At 36.4% G+C, this 24,118-nt stretch overlaps 1 protein-coding gene across 1 annotated transcript; it reads left to right on the top strand.

Annotated features, from left to right (window-relative positions):
- The first annotated feature begins 11,549 nt into the window (after nt 1-11,549).
- Nucleotides 11,550-12,461, top strand: ZFP42 (ZFP42 zinc finger protein). Its single transcript, XM_047090865.1, has one exon. It carries the CDS (start codon nt 11,550-11,552, stop codon nt 12,459-12,461), a length of 912 nt encoding a protein of 303 aa, XP_046946821.1.
- Nucleotides 12,462-24,118: the final 11,657 nt, after the last annotated feature.

The following is a 24,118-nucleotide window of genomic DNA, read 5'->3' as shown; positions in this document are numbered from 1 at the left end:
CTCTCTCTCTCTCTCTCTCTCTCTCTCTGCCCTTCTCCAGCCCGTACTCTCTCTCTCTCTCTCTCTCAAAAATAAATAAATATTAAAAAAAATTTTTTTAAAGATTGTCTGAATCACTGATGTTCATACATTTACCCATTTTGATCTGTTTCTAATGACACATATAAACAAATTATTTAGATCTACATTTTTCAAACCTGTTAAAGTTTGTTTACTTATTTTGAGAGAGACAGAGAGAGAGAGGCAGAGAGAGAGAGAGGAAGAGACAGAATCCCAAGTAGGTTCCGGGCTGTCAGCACAGGCCTGATGCGGGGCTCAATCTCAGGAATCGTGAGATCGCGGTGGGGGGTCAAAACCAAGAGTCAGATGTTTAACTGACTGAGCCACCCAGGAGCCCTTCAAACTGTTTTGACTCTGACAAAATACTGGTAACTACTCATTAATGGGTTCCAACTCACAGTTTGAACAACATGAATTTAGATCTGAAAATTAAAAAAAAAAAAAAAGGACTATACATAATTGTGTACCTCACAACTAGTAATTTTATTTGTAGATATGTCATCATCTAATTTTATCACTTCAAAAATAATATAAAACAGTAACCACAATGTTCTACAGGTTTTCTATTTAAAGTATATACACCTCAAAAAGCCTGGAGGAATAATGTGTCACAATGATCTTCTCTTGCACCAATGTGTATTTTACTGGCTTTCCACTTACCACATTACAGATACAAAAGACCTGTAAAGGTATTGTTAAATGGCCGATTATGTTGTATAGAATATATCCCTAAAAGCCACGGTACTTCTACATAGAGATGGCACTGAGTTTCTAAAAGGTTTTCTGAGAGGTATGACTCTTGATTTGTATCTTGAAAGAGATATAAATTTGGAATCGGGGTTGGTGGTGAATTTCATGGGAGGAGTGGTATTAGAGACAATATCCTAAGACATACATTACACTTTTCTGGCCTGGAACTAGAATTAGATTGCGGAGCTCATGTCTGTCCATTAACCAGATCCTAAATGCAAACTAGCATCTGCAATGAATCCTAGAACAGATTTTTTTTAAAGATTAGTGGGAAAACTGATGAAATCCAAATAAAATTTTGTTAATAGTATTGTGACAATGTTGGTCTCTTAACTGTACAAAATACACATTGGTTATGTAAGACATTAACATCAAGGGAAGCTGGGTGAAGGGATATATGAGAACTCTCCATATCATTTTTGCAATTCTTCCATAAATCCAAAAGTACCTCAAAATATACGTTTTTTTCAAAGACCATGAAATCTGAGGTTGACTCCAAAAATTTTTTATGGGAAAGAATAAGGCAGGAACTAATTCAAGTTAGAGGAGGCCCTGAAAATTTTCTTCAGGTGAACCCAATTTTAATAGGTTCTTTAGTAGGAAGAGAGGTTATGTGAATAGTCCATTCTTCAGAGGAAAAAAAGGATGTTATGAAACTGCGAAATAATAACATTCACAAATCATTGCCAAAGCTCAAAGAGAATATGCAGTCTGAAATATAGCTTGTAGGTCCTGCACTTAAGCCCACGGCTGAATTCTCCCAGAGAAAATGAAACATGACAATATTTGTGTGGTTACAGCTTTTGTCTAAAGAGCATAAAGACTGTTGAAATGTATGACAGTATAATGACAAGTCTCAATCTTGTCAGTGTGAAGTACCAAACAGCTTCCTCTTAGATTTAAAACAAAAAACAAAAAAACAAAAAGCACAGAGTCCACCCTCACCTATTTCTCCCACTCCCCACTGCCACCTCTGGGCGAAGTGGGCCAAAAGGGGCAAACTTCCAGTTATAAAACAACTAAGTCATAGAGATGTAACGTATAGCCTGGTGACTCTAATACTAATAATACCATAAATTGTGTATTTGAAAGTTGCTAAGAAAATAATTACCAGAAGTTTTCATCACGAGAAAAAATCTAACTTTGTGGCGATGGATGTTAACTGGATTTTTATGGGGACCATTTCACTACCCATATATGTATATAATCATGTTATACGCCTGAAACTAGTATTATGTTTATGTCAATTATATCTCATTTTTTTTAAAAAAGTGCAGAGTCAAAATGTGCCTTATTATGCCCTCTTAAAAGTCATCATCTACTAAGATACCACATTCTAGGTAGAAACATCGATTATTGACTGGGTTTGGGGTTTTTTTTGTTTTTTGTTTTTTGTAGAGAAACTCTAAAAATACATTTTAAAAGCTCTTTAAACAACTGACTGAACTTGAAAAAATTAGCTTTAAACTTGATGTCAAGATAGAAAGACTTGGGGTCTAAACTTTGGCCCATAAAGGAATACCTGCACAGCTTTGAAGAAAGCATTTGTCATTACTGACTTATCCACTTCTTTATCCATAAAATGGGTAATAACAATTCATAAGGTTGCTATCAGTACCAAATAAGTATGTAAATAGGCAGTATAAATGACAGAAAATAATAAAGCAAGAAGAGACTTCTTATAAAATGATGGCATCTCTAAAACGCCATAATATAGTGTGAAATGCTGTATCTCAAATAATTAAGCACACTTGAGTTCTATTTTTTTTGCAGTCTTACTGAGAACTAATTGGCATACATCACTGTATAAGTTTAAGGTGTACAGCATGATGGTTTTTTGCATCATTATGAAATGACCACCACAATAGGTTCAGCTAACATCCATCTTCCTGTCTAGATATAATAAAAGGAAAGAAAGGAAAAAAGGGAAGAAACTTCCTCCATGTGGTGAGAACTCTGAGGATTTACTCTCTTACCTTTCCCATATATCATAGATCAGTGTTATCTATAGTCATCATGTCATATGTCTCATCCCTAGTACTTCTTTACCTTATAAATGGAAGTTGTACCTTTTGACCACCTTCCTCCAATTTCTGTTTTCCCCCACTCTCTGCCTCTGGTAACCACAGCTGTGATCTCTTTTGCTTTTCTCTCTTTCTTTCTTTCTTTCTTTCTTTCTTCTTTTTTTAAATATTTTACACATAAGTGCTATTGTAGAGTATTTGTCTTTCTCTGACTTAGTTCACTTAACATAATGCCTTCAAGTTCCACTCATGTTGTCACAAATATTAGGGATTCCTTTTTTTTTTTTTATGGCTGAGTAATATTCTGTTATATTTATACACCAAAACTTTTTTATCCATTCATCCATCTATAGACACTTAGTTATTTCCATGTCTTGACTTTTGTGAATAATATTGCTATGAACATGGAGGTACAGATATCTTTTTGAGTTAATATTTTCATATCCTTTGGATATATTTCTAGAAGTGGGATTGCTGGATCATATGGTAGTTCTATTTTTAATTTTTCAAAAAACTTCCATATTGCTTTCCTCAGTGGCTGCACCAATTTCTAATCCCACAGGGGTTCTCTTTTCCCCATGTCTACCCAGCGTTCATTATCTCTTGCCTTTTTTGATGAAGTCCATTCTAACAGGTATGACACTTGAGTTCTAATCTGAATTTAGGTGCTTAGTTTACTTACTTGCTTTTTTGGCTCCTCTGAATTATTTTTAAATGCAAATAAAATGATGATAATAATAATAGTAAAGATAATAATTTTATAAACTTGATTTCTAGATACTAAAATGAACAATGCATGTAAAGCATTCAGTTAGTATTAGCTAGATCAAACACAGATTGAAGCTCCAACAATGATACAACAGTTTACAAGTTTAAGGTTAATACGCATTTACATATGACATGCTTTCCGGTAACAGTCCATTCCCATTACTCTTAGGATGAAGATCTAACTTCTTACCATGGCCTACAAGGCCCAAGAGTTTAGCAACGCACATTCTCTCTTGCTGTCCCTCCTTAAATAGTTATTCCCTCTACTGTTAGAGAAGTTCTGCCTTCCAAACTGCCTTCAGATCATAGCAGTTTTCAGGGAACCTTCCCTGAACTTCCAGATTCCATCACAGCCTCCCATTATGGGCTCCCATAACACCAAATGCCTACCCTTCATGGTCCTAATAATAGCTGCATTTGACATTTACAAACCATGATTATTTAGTTGTCTGCCTTATTTGAGTTTTTGATATTTATTCGCTATGGATTTTTGCACTAACTTTTATTTCTTAAAATACTGCATTAAAATATTAATTGTAGCCATTTGCAATGACATGGATAGAGCTAGAATGTATTACACTAAGTGAAGTAAATCAATCAGAGAAAGAAAAATACCATATGATTTCACTCATATGTGGAATTTAAGAAACAAAACAGATAGATGAACATATGGGAAGGGGGTAGGGAAGGGAAGAAAGGGAAACAAACCACAAGAGACTCTTGATGACAGAGAACACACACTAGGTTGATAGAGGGAGGTGGGGGGGGATGGGCTAGATGGGTGATGAGCACTACAGAGGGCACTTGTCCTGGTGAGCACTGGGTGTTATATGTAAGTGATGAATCACTGAATTCTCCTGAAACCAATATTGCAGTGTATGTTAATTAAAATTTAATTTAAAAAAAAGAAAAAGAAAAATTCAAAAATATAATTAAAAAATTAAAAAATATAATATCATTAATTCTAGTTACCAAATTTTTTGGCATTCCTTAAATTTTTCTGTGGGGAAACCTGTGAGTTATTTGCCTCACCCTAGTTTCCGACCCTGCTACTTCAGCCTGCAAACTCCAGAAGGCCAGGGATCCATACCCTCAGGGCCTAGAACAGTGGCCTATCTGGGGAAAAAATACCTTAAATATGTGTTGAGTGGATTAAAGCATACTTACAGTTTTCACAGTATTTATAGTATTTCACATTCTAAAAATACCTTAAATATGTGTTGAGTGAATTAAAGCATATTTATAGTTTTCACATTCTAAGCTTTTTAAGGAAAATATTTGTTTGTAACACAGAAATAAGTAATCAAAATAGAATTTTTAAAAACTAGCCAGGATGTTATTTGTAGAAGAATTACTATGACTAAAATTCCAGCATCCAAAAAATTACTTGTTTCCATGTACCATTCTCTTTGTACCAATTTCAAAAGGCAGCCCACTTTTGTTTCATGGTTTAATTGGTTCCCTAGCTCATTTTGGAGAACTGCCCTTGAGCTAGGTTCATATGACAACAGATGAGTGCCTTCTTTTTGGTTTACTTCTTCAGGAAAGCTGAAACAAAATAGAAGCAAAAATAATTTATGTAGAAGGTGGAGTGTGAAATGTAAATTTAGATTTTCTAAATATGTCGCCTCCAGTTTCCAGACAAAGTCACACTAACACAAACCAAGTGAACAGACAGAATCAGTGGTGAGGAAGGGATTATAAATTAACCTAGTTGATTGTATGCACTGTCTCAACTGTTAAGGGACTGATAACAAAAGGGTGTGGTCTGGTGAATTTGATAAAAGAAAGGATCTTCAGCTTAGGTATGTGTGCATATCTCTCTTTCTATATATATGTATAACTATCATCATCTTTTACATATAAATTATATTTAAATAAAAATATAAGTGATATATAATGTGTATATAATTTATACGTATATATTCAAATAAAACATGTTTATCTCTTAATATATTATCTATATATATAAATTATAGATACATGATTATATGTCACTTATTTATATTTTTATGTATGTATATAAATATGATGATACACAGAAAGACAGAGAGATACCTCTGGTGATGAGGGGGACTTTCAAAGACCAATGACATTGCCATATAAAGGCTTGGAAAGAATGGTCTATTAGAATTCTTGAAGTTATTTCTATTGAAACCTAAAAAATTAACATTTTTATCACCAAAAAAAGGGTTGGTGAAAACCAGCTCTGAAAACTTGTCTATAAAGTTTATACAGACCATAGTATGGCGCCAAAGAGAATAGGAGAGAAGCAGTTTCTCACAATTTTTGCCTTCAGAAACTCACCTACAAATAATATATAACAAGGTAAGGAGCTAAGGAAGCTTTATGTAACTTCAATCTCAAATGGATGAGGATCTGGTATGACTACCAGGGGAGATGAGGGAATAATACCTAGAAAAACAGTTCACATATTTCCCCCATTGGAAATGATCTTTTACTTTCTGACCTCACAACTGATATTCATTCAAAACAATTTTTAAAAAAATAGCGTGGAGAACTGTTCCCAGATATATATGTGAATTGCAGACAAGCTTCAAGTAAAATTTAAGAGGTTTTTAAACATTGATTTGGGTTTTTGTTTTAATGGTCTGTGTGCTTACACGAACTATTAAACTTCACTAGACCATAGCCAATGGCAAGCGTTGATTGACCGCGGCTTTCAAAGTGAGTTGTGTTACCTTTAAGGATATGAACAGTCACACTAATGCCCGAAAAAGAAAAAAAAAAGCAGTAATTCTGAGGCTGGAGATAGGTGGGGTGGGGAGTAGAGGCTGGGGGAGGGTAAGAGAGTGCAGAGCAAGGTGTGGTGTGCGTTTGGGTAAACTTTTTCTAGTAGGTAAAAACTGCTTCCACCACTGGATTTTCATTTCATTGAAAAATAACTGTATAAATATGATTATACCTAAGTTGATTTGTTCAACAGACACTGAGTGCCTCTACTACAGGCTAAAACTAGGCGACTGGAATTCAAACAGGTTTGCCCACGTGGTGAGGGACCAGGCACTGAGGTGTCCCGGGGCGGGGGGGCAGGTGTAGGCGGCCAACCCTGACCTGGGCGGAGCAAAGCCACACGATCTGCCACTCCACTGCTACCTGATGTCCTTACCGAAACAGGTTTGGTAGAGCCTTTTCTAGGAAACTCCAGCCTAAGCAATGCAGAGTTGAAATGTAGGTGTAGCCTAATTTGAATGTGTCCATCAAAAAGAGGGAGGGTACAGTAGGCGGAGCGTAAAGCAGGGAAGATTTCAGCTGCTGTTGGGGGGCGCCAGTAACAGTTTCTTCTTGGTCTTTCTTTTGGAAGGAAATATCAGAGTGCATGGGTAAGTCTTGTTTCGTGGATCTCTGCCTTTTTTTTTTCAGATATGGGGGAAGGTGTGTGGTATTGAGTTCACCACTTAGAATGTATTTTTAACGTGGGTCCTGTTCAAAAGGTTTTGAAAAACCATGGACAGGAAGGGTTTCATCATCCTAGAACCAGTGGGGACGGACCTTGGCTAGGAGACTTCTAGTGTTTAACTGCCTTGGGCCACCGGCCTCAAACTTCTAACACAGACAAAGGAGGGAAACATACACTTTCATGAAAATAGATGCCTGGTTGAAATTTCCTTGAAGTTGCATTTTTTAAATTTTGTTTGAAAAATTCATATATTTCACTGCAACAAATGGCTAGATCTATATTAAAATATTTATATTAAAATGTTCACATTATTAAATCAAGAGAGTATAGCTGTTTTCCATTTCTTCCCTCCTCTGATTATCTCTGAAAGTGACACTACCATCTACCAGTTACTCCAGCAAAAAACCGAGCACCGCTTGGTCATTATCGTTTTCCCTGTTTGCCTTACTCCCTTTATCCAATCCTCAAGGAAGTTTAGAACGTTCTATCTCTGTTTTCCCTCTCTCGCCATTTCATCTTCACTACCAACACCAGCACTCTTTCTGGACTGCTAAATAGCCTAATGGATTTTTCTGCTTTCACCCCTGCCTCCCTAAGTCTACTCTCCACATACCTGTTTAACCTCAGCCAGAGCATGCTATTTCCTGGCTTGAAAGAAACCCTGTAATGGTTCCCATGGGTTTGTGAAAGAAATGTAAATGGCTCCCCTGGCTCACAAGATTCTGCAAGGTCCTCCACCTTATCTCAGACCACTCCGGTCTGTGCCAGCCACAGTCTGTAATAAACATGTCTTCCTTTGTCCTCCAGCATGCAAATCCCTTTGTACTCCCTGCTATAACCTGGAAAGAGCACTCTCCTCCCACCTCTTTCCACTGGCTGATACTTTTTTTTTTTTCAGGTCTCAGCCTAAGCCTAATGCCCCACCCCCCCCACCTTGGATGCTGTTGCAGACATTCTTCCTTAAGATGGCCTCCCCCATTTCCTTTCCTTCTCATACTCTAATCGCTTATACTTCATAGCATTTTACTCAACCTGAAACCATTTTGTTTACTTACATTTTTATTTTACACAATAAAAGCTCCATGAAAACCAGGAACTTTGGATCTTTTTTTACTGTTTTAGGGTGGACACCTAGAACAATGTTTGGTACTAAATATTTGTCAAATGATTGACTAAGTAAATGATGCACTCTTGGAAGCACCTTTATGCCAGTTTGAGAAATGTAAAATTATATTATTGTCATACCATTAAGTATTTAATATCCAGATTCTGTCTTAACACCATGTTTACCGAGTACATTTTCCAAGTAGTTATTTCCACCAACAGAGAATGTACTTATTATATAAACTGGATTTCCCATAATAAATTAGTAAGTTAGTATTTCAGTTTTTACATCACTCACAAGCTTGAATTTTGTGTAAGAAATGGGAGGATCTGTCAAATAAAATCTAGCTTAGAAAAGTAAGGGCTACATTTGGCTTTGATAAGTTCATAAAGAAAATACTTCTCTCTTTCAATCCCGATCTCCTAATTAGATGTCTTTTTCTAGGTAACATTTGGCATCATTGATAATCAACTTTTTGGAACCTCTACATTAAGTGTTTTGAAAGTCACAACTAATTTTTTAGTAAATTAACTTTATAGATTTGCTAAGCCAGTATCACCAGTATGATTATTAATGCATATATATGAATTCATTTCATTAGACAAATGTTCTAAGCCCTGGGACATAGGAATAAAGCAGAAGAGGACCTTGCCCTCATAGACCTTACAGTCTAATAGGTAAGACAGATCTTAAAGTAATCGGTACCAGAGACTGATCAGTGTAAAAGAGGAAGTTTTGGGAACCTAACTGAGCCTAAGAATGAAGGGAAACTTGCTTGAGGAAGTGATGTTTAAGCAGAGGTCAGAAATATGGATGAGAAATGAGCTTGTGTGAGTGTGTGTGCGCACTAATAAGGGAAGGAGGAGTGAGGGTGGGCAGGATTAAGAAGGAACAGCATACTGCTTTATTGGAGGGAGAGTTTATTATGGCTGAAAATAAAATAGGGGAGCTGAAATTAGCAAGACATAAACTGGGAGAGAAAAGCTGGAATCAAATCAAATTGCACGTATTTTAAATGGCCTCAATGGGGGAGGGGAGTTTTGTATTATCCTACTCAAACTTTAGACTGATTGCTAGTGATTTTGTCCAAAGAGGTTATATTCGTTAATACAAAAAATAAAAAATCAAGAATAATTTTTAGCTAAGAGAACAAGATTTTGTTAGGCAAATTTTCCTGAATACAGTCTCCTGGTTTATTTCACCTTTTTAAAAGAAGCAATAAATAATAATACTTGTACCACTTAACATTTTATCTATCTATCTATCTATATACGTATGTATATAGATAGATACATAGATATACACACATATATATATAGCTTGAAAATATTTTTAAATACCTGTGCTTTTTAATTGCTAAGGAAATAATGTTTTAAGTTTCTTAAACATTTGTATATATATATATTACATAGAAATATATATACAAATGTTTAAGAAGAAATTCAAATCTCTTCCCTTAGCAATTTATATATATAAAACATTTACGTATTGTACATAAGTAATTTATTTATAATTTATATTTATATTTAATTTTTTTAATGTTTATTTATTTTGAGAGAGGGGAGAAAGATGGAATCCAAAGCAGGCTCCAGGCTCTGAGCTGCCAGCACAGGGCCCAATACGGGGGCTCAAACTCACTAGCCCTGAGATCATGACCTAAGCTGAAGTAGAATGCTTTACCTACTGAGCCACCCAGTGACCCTATAATTTATATTTTAAGTCTGTAATTTACATAAAACATTATGAATTGTATATTTATATATATAAATGTTCAAGGAGGCATTTCAAAACTCTTCCCATAGCAATTGAAAAACATGTTTTGTTTTGATGCTGTGTATTTGACAAAAGTAAATAGCATGATTCTTTTGAGGTGGTATTTTTAAATGTAGCTATTTAAAAATATTTTCAAGCTGTTAGTTTTCTGTCCATTACCTTCACATTTACTCCTTTATAAAAAGCATTTTAATTTTTGTCCTACAGCAGGACATCAGGACAATAAAATTAAGAGATCTTCTATAAGGCACACAATTGTAACATTAAGTAAAAGGCTCTTAGAATATATCATATTCATGCTCTAACTTTTATAATATTGCTTTTAGATTTTTGAATTTTTTTTAATTCATTTATTTTGAGAGAGACAGAGAGAGTGAGAAGGGTGGGGAGGGGCAGAGAGAGACAGAATCCCAAGCAGGCTGTCAGCATGGAGCCCATGTGGGCCCCGAACTCACGAACCATGAGATCATGACCTGAGCCAAAATCAAGAGATTTTTCTGAACTGATCGAGCCACCCAGGCACCCCATTTTTAGATTTTTAAGAAAAAGACAGAAAACTATTCAAGGCTAAACTCCGCTTGCCTTTATTTTGGCTTATACTCGTAAAAGATGGCAACGCATGGATTTCATGTGTCTTTCTTTCTGAATCTCCATCTTGTGAAGAAGAAACAGAAACTACACATGGGCCAAATCCAGCCTCTGCTTGTTTTGTTGGAATGCATGCTCGTCCTTTATGTATCATCCATGGCTGCTTCCGTATGACAAAATGCAGAGTTGAACAGTGATGACATAGACCATAGGGCCCACAACGCTTAAATCTAGCTCTTTATTAAATTAAAAAAAAAAAAAAAATGCCACCCTTGGTGTAGAATAGTATCCGGAACATCACAGGATCCACCATATATTTAATGAATACAAAGGTAAATAACCCTAGCTCACATAAACATTCAGCATTTGTTCTGTGCCATGATCTGCGCTAAGCACTTTATATGCATTATTTAATTTGAATTTCCCAACAGTGTTCTATAAGAAAATAGGCACATCTTATTCCCTCAGTTGCTTCAAGTTTTTAGTCAACTGCTTCTACCTCAGGCAAGCCTGCCTGAGCTCCCTATTTAAAATTGAGAACTCCTACTTTTTACTAGCTCCCTTGCTTATTCTGTAGCACTTTACCTTTTAATGTGTGACATATAATATTATTTTGTATATTCACGAGACTGTATACTCGTGAGGCACAGATTTTTTGTATGTCTACTTACCGATAGATCTCAACCTATGAGCAGCCTAGAGTAGGGCTAGCACATAGTGAGTACCCAGTAAACATTAGGTGGTCAGTTGGAGAGGGCAGATAATTTGTGGGGACCCCCACATAAGATCTAGTTATAACCCACATCCTGTGTCACAGCTCATTCTCTTACTTTCTTGGGTTTGTCAGAGAAGAAGCAAATGCAGCCATTTCGCTATTAAAAAGTGAGTTTGAGGCCATTTTTTAAGCTCTGACAGTGGTTCTAAAGTTGGAATATAGTTTATCTAAAGGTTACTATCTCAAAGCAGGTGTTTGCTGAAGGCAGTTTACTCAGATCACTATCACCTGGAAGTGGTTGATATATCCTGGTACAAACCTTCAAGGAAGAAGCAACACGACAATATGGACCAGCAACTGAAGAAAAAGGTAAAGACTTGTGGCTGGAAAGGCTTGGGTAGAAGAGCCTTCAGTGGGGATAAACCAAAGCCATCCAAGCCACGGCCAGCCCAACAAGAACCTTTTGACATGCCATGGGCCTTAGAAGATGAAGGTGTATTCTTTGAAAGTAGCCACCTAGTTGTTGGAGAAGATTCCTTCTCTGATTGTTACATAGAATGCATAATAAGAGGTGAGTTTTCTGAACCCATCCTGGAAGAAGACTCACCGAAGTCCCTTAACTACCAGGAAGAAGAATCAGAACAAGAGCTTTCTCAACAGGTTCTTACTGCAAGCTCGCTTCTGGGGAAATCCTTGAAATGTGTGCAAAAAGGGGCAAAACAAGAACTTTCTCAGCAGACTGGAGAGAATTCACAGCTTGAGTATTCAGAGTATGAGACAGGCAAGAAGCTTTCTCCTGGAGGAATACCCAGCACTGATGTATCAGATCCTAAACAGTTTGCAGAATTTGCTAGAAAGAAGCCCACAAAAAATAAGGATTATGATGCTCCAGAAAGAATTGTTTGTCCTCACAGTGGATGCACAAAAAAGTTAAAGAATAGAGCTTCCCTGAGAAGGCATCTCCTCGTTCATGCTCCCCGAGATCATGTATGTGCAGAATGTGGGAAAGCATTCAATGAGAGTGCAAAACTAAAAAGACATTTTCTGGTTCATACTGGAGAGAGGCCATTTCGGTGTACTTTTGAAGGGTGCGGAAAACGTTTTTCCCTGGACTATAATTTGCGTACCCACGTACGTATCCATACTGGGGAGAAACGTTTTGTGTGTCCCTTTGAAAGCTGTCATAAGAGGTTTGTCCAGTCAAATAACCTGAAAGTTCATATGTTAACTCATGCAAAGACCAACAAAAATCCGTGAAAGAGAAGATAGAAAATAATCCTTAAACAAGATGAGCATATTAACAAAATAGTGATTTGGGGACATATGTACCTTATTACTATCTCCCAAAAAGAACTTTTTCAAGCAATTACAACCCTACATGGTATATATTTTTTTAATGTTACTACAATGCTCCTAAAACTTATGGTATCATTTTAGAACACTTTTAGAACATTTTAGAGCATTTGCTAAATGCTCAATTTCCAACAGTATATTTCTAATGGGAAGGCCAGTAATTAATTTACTTCAAAAGCATAATCCTTAATACATTATGAATTGCATTGCTAGATTTTCACAGGCTATAAGTATGAAATTAACTTTTTAAAGTGTGTAGTTGCGAATTGTTTAGCTTTTGCCTTTTAGGAATAAACTTCATGCTACGTGTGATAATCATAGAGAATGAAAATTTTGCTGTAGATTGTCAATAAGTAAATGAGTAGTTAAACATTTTTAAAAGATAAATATTTTTTAATCCTATTTTATCATTGTATGAAACTATACTGAAATCATGTAGTTAGATTTGAATAGTTATTTGGTAGTATCAATTCATTTGAGTCCATTTTAGGTATTTTAAAAGGAAATAAAACTCCAGAGATGCTAAATCTGGATTAAAAAAAAATCAGAGAAGTGTGCCTTGAAAAGAGATACCAGGGGCGCCTGAGTGGCTCAGCTGGTTAAGCGTTTGACTTCGGCTCAGGTTACAATCTCAGGGCTCGTGAGTGTGAGCCCCATGTCAGGCTCTGTGCTGACAGCTCAGAGCCTGGAACCTGCGTGAGATTCTAGGTCTCTCTCCTTTTCTGCCCCTCCCCTGCTCATGCTCTGTCTCTGTCTCAAAAATAAATAAACATCAAAAAATTAAAAAAAAGAAAAGCAATACCATTTATTTGTCTTAGAAATTAACTAAACATTGCAAAGGTTAATATTTAAGTATTGGTGAGGGGTGAGGAGAAAGCTACCCTTCTACATGGTTGGTTAAGATATAAATTGTCACAGCTATTTTGGAGGTTTTTTTTGCAAGTGTGCTTTATAAGTTTTCTAGGGCTGCTATAACAGTACTACCAAATGAGTGACTTAAATAGCAGAAATCACAGTTCTGGAGGCTAGAAATCCAAAATCAAGGTGTTGAAAGGATTAGTTCCTTCTCAGTATATGAAGGAAGGATCTGTACCTGGCTTTGCTTCTTGGCTTTTATAGATGGCTGTCTTCATGTTTATGTGGTTGTTTTCCTTTACATCCATATCTCTTCCCTCTGCATGTCCATGTCCAGATTTCCTCTTACAAAGATACCACTCATTGGACTAGAACCCATCCTAATATGCTCATTTTAACTTGACTACCTCCATGAGGACCCCATCTCTAAAAAAGGCCATATTCTGGGACACTGGGGTTAGGATTTTGAACAAATTTTTGGCAGCACACAGTGCAAACCGTAATGTGCATTCCCTCAGATTCTGGAATTGTATTCTACAGAAATATCTGCACTAATGTGCAAAGATATTTGTTCAAGGATGTTGAGCAAAGCATATTGATTATAATTTCTATCTTAGATGTCCATTAAAAGGGAACAGGTTGCATAAATCATGATACCTCTATTCAGCAGAACGAGTGTAGATATCCTTAAAGGAACTCTGACTGTAAAAGAAAGGAAATAGGGCCACAGCCAGAGGAAAGCCACAGAGTAGGAGGAGGGTTTGTTGTTTTTAATAGATGGGACAGAATCTGGGGTAATTCATATGCTATGGAAGAAAATTCAGAGAAACTGGTTAAATATTCTGGATAAAGGGAGACATTGTGTCGTCCACAGGCAGCTGGTGAAAATAAAACTATAGTTTCAATATAAGGATTAACTGAATCCCTAACTGGAATAATATGATGGGCAGAACAAAATGCAGGTATCAAACTTGGAATGTATCTCCCTTCCCTACATTAATAATTATAAGTACTCAGATATAGTTAGGATACTACATTTGAGGTTAAGATTTAAGACCCCATTGTTGGTAATGGTAGGTAATATGTACCATAAATTTAACAGCTTTTCAGGGGAAAAAAAGAAAAGGAAAGTAGATCAACTTTAAAATTAATTTTGATTTGAAAAATGCCAGAATGTAAAATCACATGATACCAAGACAATTAAAGAAAAAATGAAGGACTTATATTTTGGCCTCAGAAGGAGCAAATAGTTACTACGTAATATTGTGGAAACTTTAACTTTTTACTTATAATGTATCTGGTATGGCATTTATACCATCATTTCTATAGGAATGTGGGTCCTGAGTTTCTAAGTCAAAAGGAACACTGGATACATAATCCATTTATAAATTTGGAATTTCCTCTAAATCAAACACCTGAGTATAGAATTTAGGATGGGAATTTAGTACTTGATTTGACGAAGATGATGGAGCATTTTGTCTTGTTTTTGCTTTAACATTAATGTGTTTGATTTGTTCCTCTATGGATTTCTACCTCAGAGTTGAATTAGGATGTAGTATCTCCAAAGGGTAAGTAAAAGGCAGGATTAAATAGAGAGCAGTCAAGACTAGATAAAAAAAAAAAAAAAAAAGTCAATGGCAGGGTTTAGGGAGCAAGCTCTTAAGACCTGGGACTCAAAGCATCAAGAGGGATCAAGACTGACTTTCCCTTTGTAGAGGCTGGTCTCCTTCTGTAGATTACTCTTTCTGGAGGTAAAGCATCCAAAGCTCAGTATTTACAACATAAAGCTTAAATGTACAAGAAATACCAATTTGAGAATGGGTTTATGTATCTGGATTTCAAGGCTTAACTTCTGACTTGGGAATAGGATGCTCCTTGACTAGCCTCCTAGCTGTTCATTGTGTTTTCCAAAGAAGATCCCTAAAACTGCTAAGAATGTAAGAGGAAGAAGGCAAGTGGATGAAAAAGGAACAGAAAAGGAAATTAGCTAATGAGGATATGTTATCTAAAATCTTAATAATGTTAATGTTTTGGAAAAGATATGTACAGATAATTTTCTATATTAGTATTCTAAGAAGAATGAACATAAGATGTGTGAACACATATCCAGAGAAAACTGAAAAAGGAAATTAATCCATCTAGATTTTCAGATGTCTCCAGGCACTAACATGGTATTTGGATTCATGGCTCATATCCTTTGTGTGTGTGTGTGTGTGTGTGTGTGTGTGTGTGTGCATGCACATGTGTATGTGGCCAAGCATTAATAGTCAGAAGGTAACACCAGAGAAATGGCTTTCCACAAAAAATCAAAATCCTAAGGCACTTTTCTTGGTATCTCTAACACATAGGTCATAGTTGGCACTTAATAAATTATGGAATGAGTAAATGTGTAAAAATAGAGCTTGATATGCTTTTTTAAAAAGTTATTATACAGTTCTCAAAATCATACATAATTCAAAAACAGGTAATCACTTGTCTTTACATAAAAACTCCTGGTTACTATGAAATAAAGGTGAACAACTTCACTAGATTAGTATTTGCTCATTGAAAGAAACATAATATTTATTAGCCATGCATATATCAACTCTTACTCCCAAAAGGTAATCACCACTGTTAAAAAAGAGCTTTAAAAATGGCTATATTTGATCATTTTTAGTAATAGTGATAATTATCTTAAATCTCACCTTATTTTCCTGTCTTTGTCTAAAAGAGACAGGAGACTGAGGGTCTGTTCATCTCCTAACATCTTAGATAATGAAGCACTAACCTACACTGAGAATTCTATCTACCAATACTATGATTAATTAAAAATGTGTTAAGACACTTACATTCCTACTTTAAATTAGTTTCTTTTATTCCTGGTAGGTACACAGATCTCTCAAACAGTCATATTTGATTTATTTCATCATGGCTACAGCATATATTGGACACAGAATTTCTATTCTAAAAAAGAATTTTATACAAAAGCAGATTTGTCAGATTCTTTTCTGTGGAATATGCATGTGCAGAAATCCACGTGTGCTTATGTTTTAATTACCTAATGCACTAGCTATGAATAAATTGCATGATTACATCCTACATTGGACACAGAACAGTGCAAGATATATTAAAAAGCCATTATATTTGCAACTCTGAGCAAGAGACTATAATTAAAAGGCAATTGGATGAAATTAGCTTAGAGAGTACAAGAGTTTAAGTAGGATTTGGTAAATGAACATTAATGGTTAACATGTGGTTTTTATTGTCTTTCGCTTCTTTTCTCTGTGACCCCAGGGTTGAATTTCTTAGATGTCAGTGGACCAAACATCTGAAAACACCTGTACAAAGCTATGCTTTACCATGTGGCTAAAGTTATATCCATAAAAGAAGCCAACATAACTTTTGTGACTTTAGTAAATCAAAGGTATTAGGTAAGCTAGAATGATACCCTGGGTATTAATAAACTATTTTTAATGCTCCTAAGATCTCGGGTATGTGTCATAAAAGCGTAGTTCACACTTCCTGCAACTCAAAATGTGGTCATAAAATACACATGTACAAATCAAAGAAGGAATAAAACTTTAAAGAATTTTGATTATCGTGACATTAAATATAAAAAAGTTGTTAAAAGTTATACACAGTATGTGTAATGCCACTTCACCTTTATCTGAGACAACCAATACATCTGCAAACTACGGAAGACTCAGAATGGTACTGATATTTTCATGTGTGGGAGAAGAGGTGGAATCTTTGTGTTTACTTTTCTCTTCCTCCCGTGGAAAGTTGGGGAGTCTATTTCCCTTCCCTTTGTGTTTCTGCTGGTCAGTGAATGCACAGTAAGGTGTAAATGATGATGTAACAGCTATGCCAGTTCCAGGCCTAGCTTTTAAAAGGCCTGGTAGCTATGGCCCTGCTCTCTTATAAACTAACTGCCATTTAAGAGGTATAGCTAACCTAAGACCACCATCCTGGGCAAAATCCAAGCCACATGCACAGGCCTATAGGATAAAAAATGGAGAGAAAAAGGCCAAGGAGGAGTGAGGTGCCAGACATATCAGGGAAGAAGCCATCTTGCAGGGTCAGCCAGCCCGTCCCCCCAAGTGATGCCAAATGAACTGCAGGCACACTGTGTGGGTGGTCCCTTCCCAACTTCCTGACCTACAAAATGATGAACTAAATAAGATGGTTATTTACATGGTGACTATAGCTGATGACACTACTACATAATTGAAATTTGCTAAGAGAGTAGAACTTGAGAGTTATCACTATATATATGTATATATATGAAAAGAACATTATATGTGAAGTGATGGTTATATTAACTAATGATGGGAGGATTCCTTTAACAACCTATATGTATATAAAATCACAATATACACTTTAAATATCTTAAGTTTTATTTGTCAATTATATGTCAATTAAGCTGGAAAAATGATTGTTTTAAGTCACTTGAATTTTGTTTTTGTTCATTACGGTGCAACATATGTAAACACCTCTGATTTGTTATTTGAATTTTATAGTCTCCACTTTCCATCTGTGCAGGAGTGTTGTGTGTGTACATGTGTTTATATATACATACACACATATATACATGGATTTTTACCATATAATTAGTTTATGCCTAAGTTCAAAAGGAATTATTTAATATACTTTCAAATTTATATACTAGATCTATTTTATATACTACTTTATATACTAGATCAAATTTTATACTAGATTTATATACTAGAAAAAAGTCATAACAGGGAGGTAGGTAGTGAGTTCCTTGCTCCTATTTGGTAGGAGATCTAAGGAAACCAAAGCTGCCTTTATTAAAACTAAAACTCAGTTTCTCTAAGAGTTGATGGAGGTAGAGTCTCCCCGTGAGAGAACGTTTCTCTTGACCAATGGTTTGTGTCTTTCTGGGCCGGTCACCTCTCTCAGAGGAACCCCATTAATTACTGCAACTACCACCACTGTCCTTAAAGGGCCATGGTCCGCTTTAACAGTGACCCAAGCATGAGCACATAGCTCTTTCTTTTATTACTCAGTAGTGAAAATGAAATGAGTCTGGACATTTAAAAATTTCATTAGAGAAAAGAATAGAGGGGCGCCTGGGTGGCTCAGTCGGTTAAGCATCCGACTTTGGCTCAGGTCATGATCTCGCGGTCCGTGAGTTTGAGCCCCGCGTTGGGCTCTGTGCTGACCGCTCACAGCCTGGAGCCTGTTTCGGATTCTGTGTCTCCCTCTCTCTCTGACCCTCCCCCATTCATGCTCTGTCTCTCTGTCTCAAAAATAAATAAAACGTTAAAAAAAAAAAAAAGAATAGAACACAATACAGCTTGCTTTAACTTTCTCAGGTCACAGGCTTAAGAGAAATCCACCTGTTTGGTTGGGATCCAGAGTTAAGAGAAAAGCTCCAGGGATTCTCTTTCTTCTGAGACCTGGTTTCGGTTTCTGACTGAGGACCCACTTACTCTCCTTGCTTACTAAACTCAGTGTGTCTAGATGGGGTATTTAAATAGGAGACCCTTAAAGTTATCCTATTTGGGGGTATAGGATGCACACAAGAAAGATAATCTTGTAGAAACTGGTGAAGAACAAATTTTGAATCCTTTATAAAACCATCCTTAAAAGTTAGAATTTTGTCTTATGGTCAATAAAGAAAGCATTGAAGGAAATGAGCAAGTAAGTGACATGATCAAATTTACTTTTTAGAAAAACCATTTGGGATGCAGGGTAAAAGATTGATTGGGGAGTAGGAAAACAGGCAGCTGTTGGCAATAATCCACAGGAGATATGACATGTCTTATTGGACTTTATATTTCCAATACAGGCATAGAACACAATAAATGATTAATAGATGTTTGAATAAATGCTTGACTTGACATAACCAAAAGGATTTCCAAGCAGTAGTAAAAATGGAAAAGTGAAAGACGCACTAAGCTTAACATCACTGACACACAACAATCAAGGCAAATAATCTAATTAAAAAATGAGCATAGGGATTGAATAGACATTTCTTCAAAGAAGTTGTATAAATGGCCAATAAGCACACATAAAGATACTTAACCTCAGTCGCTAGGCAAATGCAAATCAAAACCACCATCATACCACTTCACACTCACTAGAATGGCTATAAAGAACAAACAAGTATTGTTTGCGGAGAAATCTAAATCTTCATTCACTGTTGGGTGGAAATGTAAAATGGTGCAGACTCTTTGGAAAACACGTTAGCAATTCCTCAAAATGTCAAGCATGGGGGCATCTGGGTGGCTCTGTGGGTTGAACATCCCACTGGCTCAGGTCACGATCTCATGGTTCATGAGGCCGAGCCCCATTGTTGGGCTTTCTGCTGACAGCTCAGAGCCTGGAGCCTGCTTTGGATTCTATGTATGTCTCCCTCTCTCTGCCCCTCCCTCGCTCACATTCTCTCTCTCTCTCTCTCTCTCTCTCTCTCTCTGTCTCAAAAAATAAGTAAACTTTAAAAAAACAAAAGTCAAGCATGATTATTATATGACCCAACAATTTCATTCCTAGAGAGGTGTAAAAATCTGTTCACACAAAAATTTGTATACCAATGCTCATAACAGCATGATTCACAATAGCCAAAAAAAAAAAATGGAAAAAGCCAAATGCCCTCCAACTGATAAATGGATAAACAAAATTTGGTGTATCCATACAATGGAATGTTATGTCATCCACAAAAAGGAACAAAGTACTAATATATGTTACAACATGGATAAGCCTTGAAGACATGGTAAGTTAAAGACACCAGACACAGAAATCCCTATGTTATATGATTCCATTTACTTGAAATGCACAGAACAGACAAACACATAGAAACTGAAAGTACATTAGCAGTCGCTAGGGGCTAGGACATGGAGAGAACAGGCGATGACTACTAATGGATCCTTTTGGGGGGTGATAAAAAAGGTTTTAAAATTGGTACTGATGTTTGTAGAACTCTGTGAATGTACTAAAAAACACGTGACTATATACTTTGAAAGGATGAATTTTATGGTATATGAATTATATCTCAAAACTTATTTTAGTAATCACTTATGCAAACTCATGTTGTTTTATTAGCTATTTTACAGTCATGTGCATTGCAAGTAATAACTAAGCACATCGAACACTCAGGTAGTTAGTTAGATAGCCAGGGTTAAGAACACAGACACCAAAAGCAGGCAAAGTGAGTGGAAACTCAGTTCCATCACATAGAAACTGTGTGACTTTGGGCAAATCACATAACTTCTCTGAACTTTTAGTCGTCTGTAAAATAGGAATACAACCTATCAGAGATATTGTGAAAGTTAAATGAGACAACAGACAAAAATGCACAGAGCTAAAGGGCCTAAGAAATGAATGTTAGATATTATTCTGTGTATTATTAATATGACCTCTAGTGGGTGTACTGTGCCAAGACCATGGTCCTGCCCCTTAAGGTTCTTAAAATCTTACAGCACATTGTAGGTGATTGATGTAAATTATCACTTTTATGTTTCCTTAATGAACATTATACATTTTTTTGAAAAGTGTGTTAAAGATGAAAATATTTATGGTCAGCATCTTACAGTTTCATTTGTCTACTAAAACTAAACCCCTTGTGACTTATGCATTTGAAGGTTTTCCAAGGGCAGCTTTAAACTGGGTAGGTCTGGGGATGCCTGGATGACTCAGTTGGTTAAGCAACAGACTCCTGATCTCACCTCAGGTCATGATTTCACAGGTCACGAGCCCCATGGCAGGCACTGTTAGTGTGGAGCCTGCTTGGGATTCTCTCTCCCTCTCTCTGTCCCTCCCCCGCTCACGTGTGTACTCTCTCAAAATAAATAAACTTAAAATAAATAAATAAATAAAGTGGGTAGGTCTGATATTTGCAAAGCCCAGTTCGCCTTCTCTCCCTTATACCAGCCAGCCTCCACAGACATTTTTCTGTTATTAAATGAACAAGGCAATTCAGAGACCATTCTCCCAGTAGCACAGCTTCCCAGTGGCTCCCCAGGCAAAGCCACAAGAGCGTTCTAGAATTTCGTCAGCAAGAAGAATTGATGGCATCCTTCTTGGTCTAGGTTTTCCCAGAAAAAGTTTTCCTTACAAGTGTTAGCGCTCCTTTATTGCCAGATATTTCTGGGTAAAGTGAAAATAACATAAAAAGAATATTCATAATTTTATGAATTCTTACCAAGTTCTTGATTTTTAGTTTCTGAGATAACAGGTGTGGGTGGGGCTCAGTGAATGTTCCCCTGTCCTAATCTGCATTAGTGGAGACCTTCAAGATGACCCTTCTGAATTACAGATGTAATTCAGGTCCATCGGTAGGTGCTTTGTGGTGTTAGGAGGACCTCTAGACCGGATATAATACTTGAGGCCACTGGGTGTATCTCTTACAAGCAGGGTCTGAGACCCATGAAATATACTGAGTACTACAACTAGTGACATGTGAATGACAAGATAGCAAGATGCAAATTCAAAAAGTTCTAAAATAGAATTCTAAGACCCTTTTTAGTTCTGAAAGACTGTTCTAATTTAATAATGTTGACATGATAAATGACTCATTTCAAGATAATATAGTAAAAGGTAAGAAAGATAAATTACTGTTTAATTACTATTATTGCTATTATTACTATTGCTAATGACTTAGGAACACTATTACTAAAGCCATGTGTTGGCTTTTGAGGAAATTTCAGGTGTCTGGTTTGGTTTAATAAAAAAAGATACATTCACAATTGTAAAGTGCTTTGAAAATGAAAAGCGCAGTGTGGGCATAAAATGGCATGTTGTATGAGCATTAAATGGCATGTAAAATGGACCTGAACGTGTCTGCCAAAATCCATAGGTTGAAGCCTGAACCTCTAGTGCCTCAGAATAGGAGATAAAGCATGTACAATATGGTTAAGTTAAAATGAGGTGGTTAGGATGGGCTCTAATTCAGTCTGACTAGTGTCTTTATAAGAAGAAATTTGGACACACAAAAGAGACACCAGGGATGTGTGCCCACCAAGGAAAGGCCATGTGAGGATACAGCAAGAAGACAGCGACCTGCAAGCCAAGAGAGACCTCAGAAAAACACAAACCTGCTGACACCCTGATCTTGCAGGCCTCCAAAAGTGTGAGAAAATAAATGCCTATTGTTTAAGGTACCTAGTCTGTGGCATTTTATTATAGCAGCTCAAAGAGATTACAAAGGGCACTTTGTGGATTTGCAGTCAGAGGAAAGAGTGGGAGGCATGAAGCAGCATGACATAGGCAGAGAATAAACTCTGGGAGCGAACTGCAGAACAGACTGGAGGAGTGCACAGCACCCTTATGCTAGAAGGATCTTTGTGTTTTGCTTGATGATCTCACAGGTCATGAGTTCGAGTTCCGCATCAGGTGAGCACAAGCCCTGCTTTGGGTAAGCTCAAGCCCTACTTCAAGGTGAACATGAGCCCTGCTTCTTTCTCTCTCTCTCTCTGCCCCTTGTGATTCTCTCTCTCTCTCTCTCTCTCTCTCTCTCTCTCCCTCTCTTCCCCTCACTCACTTGCCCTCTCTTTGTCTCTCTCAAAAAACAAAAAAAAAATTATAAAAAAAAATGGAGTTTACTCAACAATACATTCAGATCAGCTGATATCTAACACTGTCGTGTCACCTGTGGATGTGAACATATGTGAAGCAGGGGAGAAGAAAAGACTGGATAAGGCAGGTCTGTTTGGAGGAGATATTGAAAGTCTGGTAAAAGGGAGCTACTTTAGGGATAAAAAGGATGAGTAAGGTAATACATCGGTGAAATTACTAGGCCAAGGTAATGCATGGGAGGAGGAAGAAACTAGAATGGTCTTGAGGTTTCCAGCTTAGGAGAGTGGGTAGGTTGTGATTCCAAGAAGGGAAATAGAAGCTAGAAATGCAGCAGGAGGAGAAAGGAGAGAATATGCGATATATGTTCAGTGGAAGATGAGACTCATCGTGTGTGGTGGGACAAAAACAAAAATCACTGTGAAAAGTGAACCTGATCGAATTTGACTAGGGAAACTTAAGAGTTTTACGGAGTTTGCATTCTACATATTTATTGATTTCTTAAGATAGTTTAACCCTTTATTGCAAAAGAAGTAAATAAACCAGAGAGGATAAATAGTATTTTAACAGGTTAAATGTCAGATAGATTCATTACATTCTCAACCCTCCAGATTGACTCATAAGTGTATGACAAAATCAAAAAATATAAAATCAAATTCAAAACAGATAAAAGCCATTTTCTAACAGTCAAGTATTTATTTGCACAGAGGATAGATATATATGATCAAGAATGTCCAGCAAATAATCAAGAATTCAAAGACCTGCTATCTAGAAATTTCTCTAGTCAAAGAAATAACCGTAGTTGTAAAATAGCTGACAAGCCATTTATTAAAACAGCAGGCAACTAATGCTTCTCCTTGTTTCAAGGTTACATTATAAATCAACTTAGAGGGGCAAAAACCTTGTAGGAGACCTGTAGGAGGATGAGCAGAACAATTTAAACTATAAAAAAAAGTCCGAAAGTGCATATCTTACTTACAGAAAGAATGAGGTTTAAAAGGATGATAATTAACAGAAATTGACACAGCTGGCATCCAGCAAGTTTCAATTGCAAAGATCATATAAATTGATTTATAATGTTCCCATGTGACTAATGAAAGTAGATTGGTGACCATATTGTTCTAAATGATTGCATTAGAGAACATTATTACTTTAGAGAAGCCCACATTAATAATAAAATCATTATCACC

The sequence above is a fragment of the Lynx rufus genome, unplaced genomic scaffold (genome assembly GCF_022079265.1).
Source record: "Lynx rufus isolate CCGP_SWC_20201006 ecotype Redwood Valley unplaced genomic scaffold, mLynRuf1.p SCAF_3, whole genome shotgun sequence".
Taxonomy (NCBI): Eukaryota; Metazoa; Chordata; class Mammalia; order Carnivora; family Felidae; genus Lynx; species Lynx rufus.
This window is presented reverse-complemented; position numbering and strand designations above follow the sequence as displayed.

What these genes read in the sequence shown, in the direction of transcription:
- ZFP42 (XM_047090865.1), top strand. Translation starts at nt 11,550, where the DNA reads ATGGACCAGCAACTGAAGAAAAAGGTAAAGACTTGTGGCTGGAAAGGC.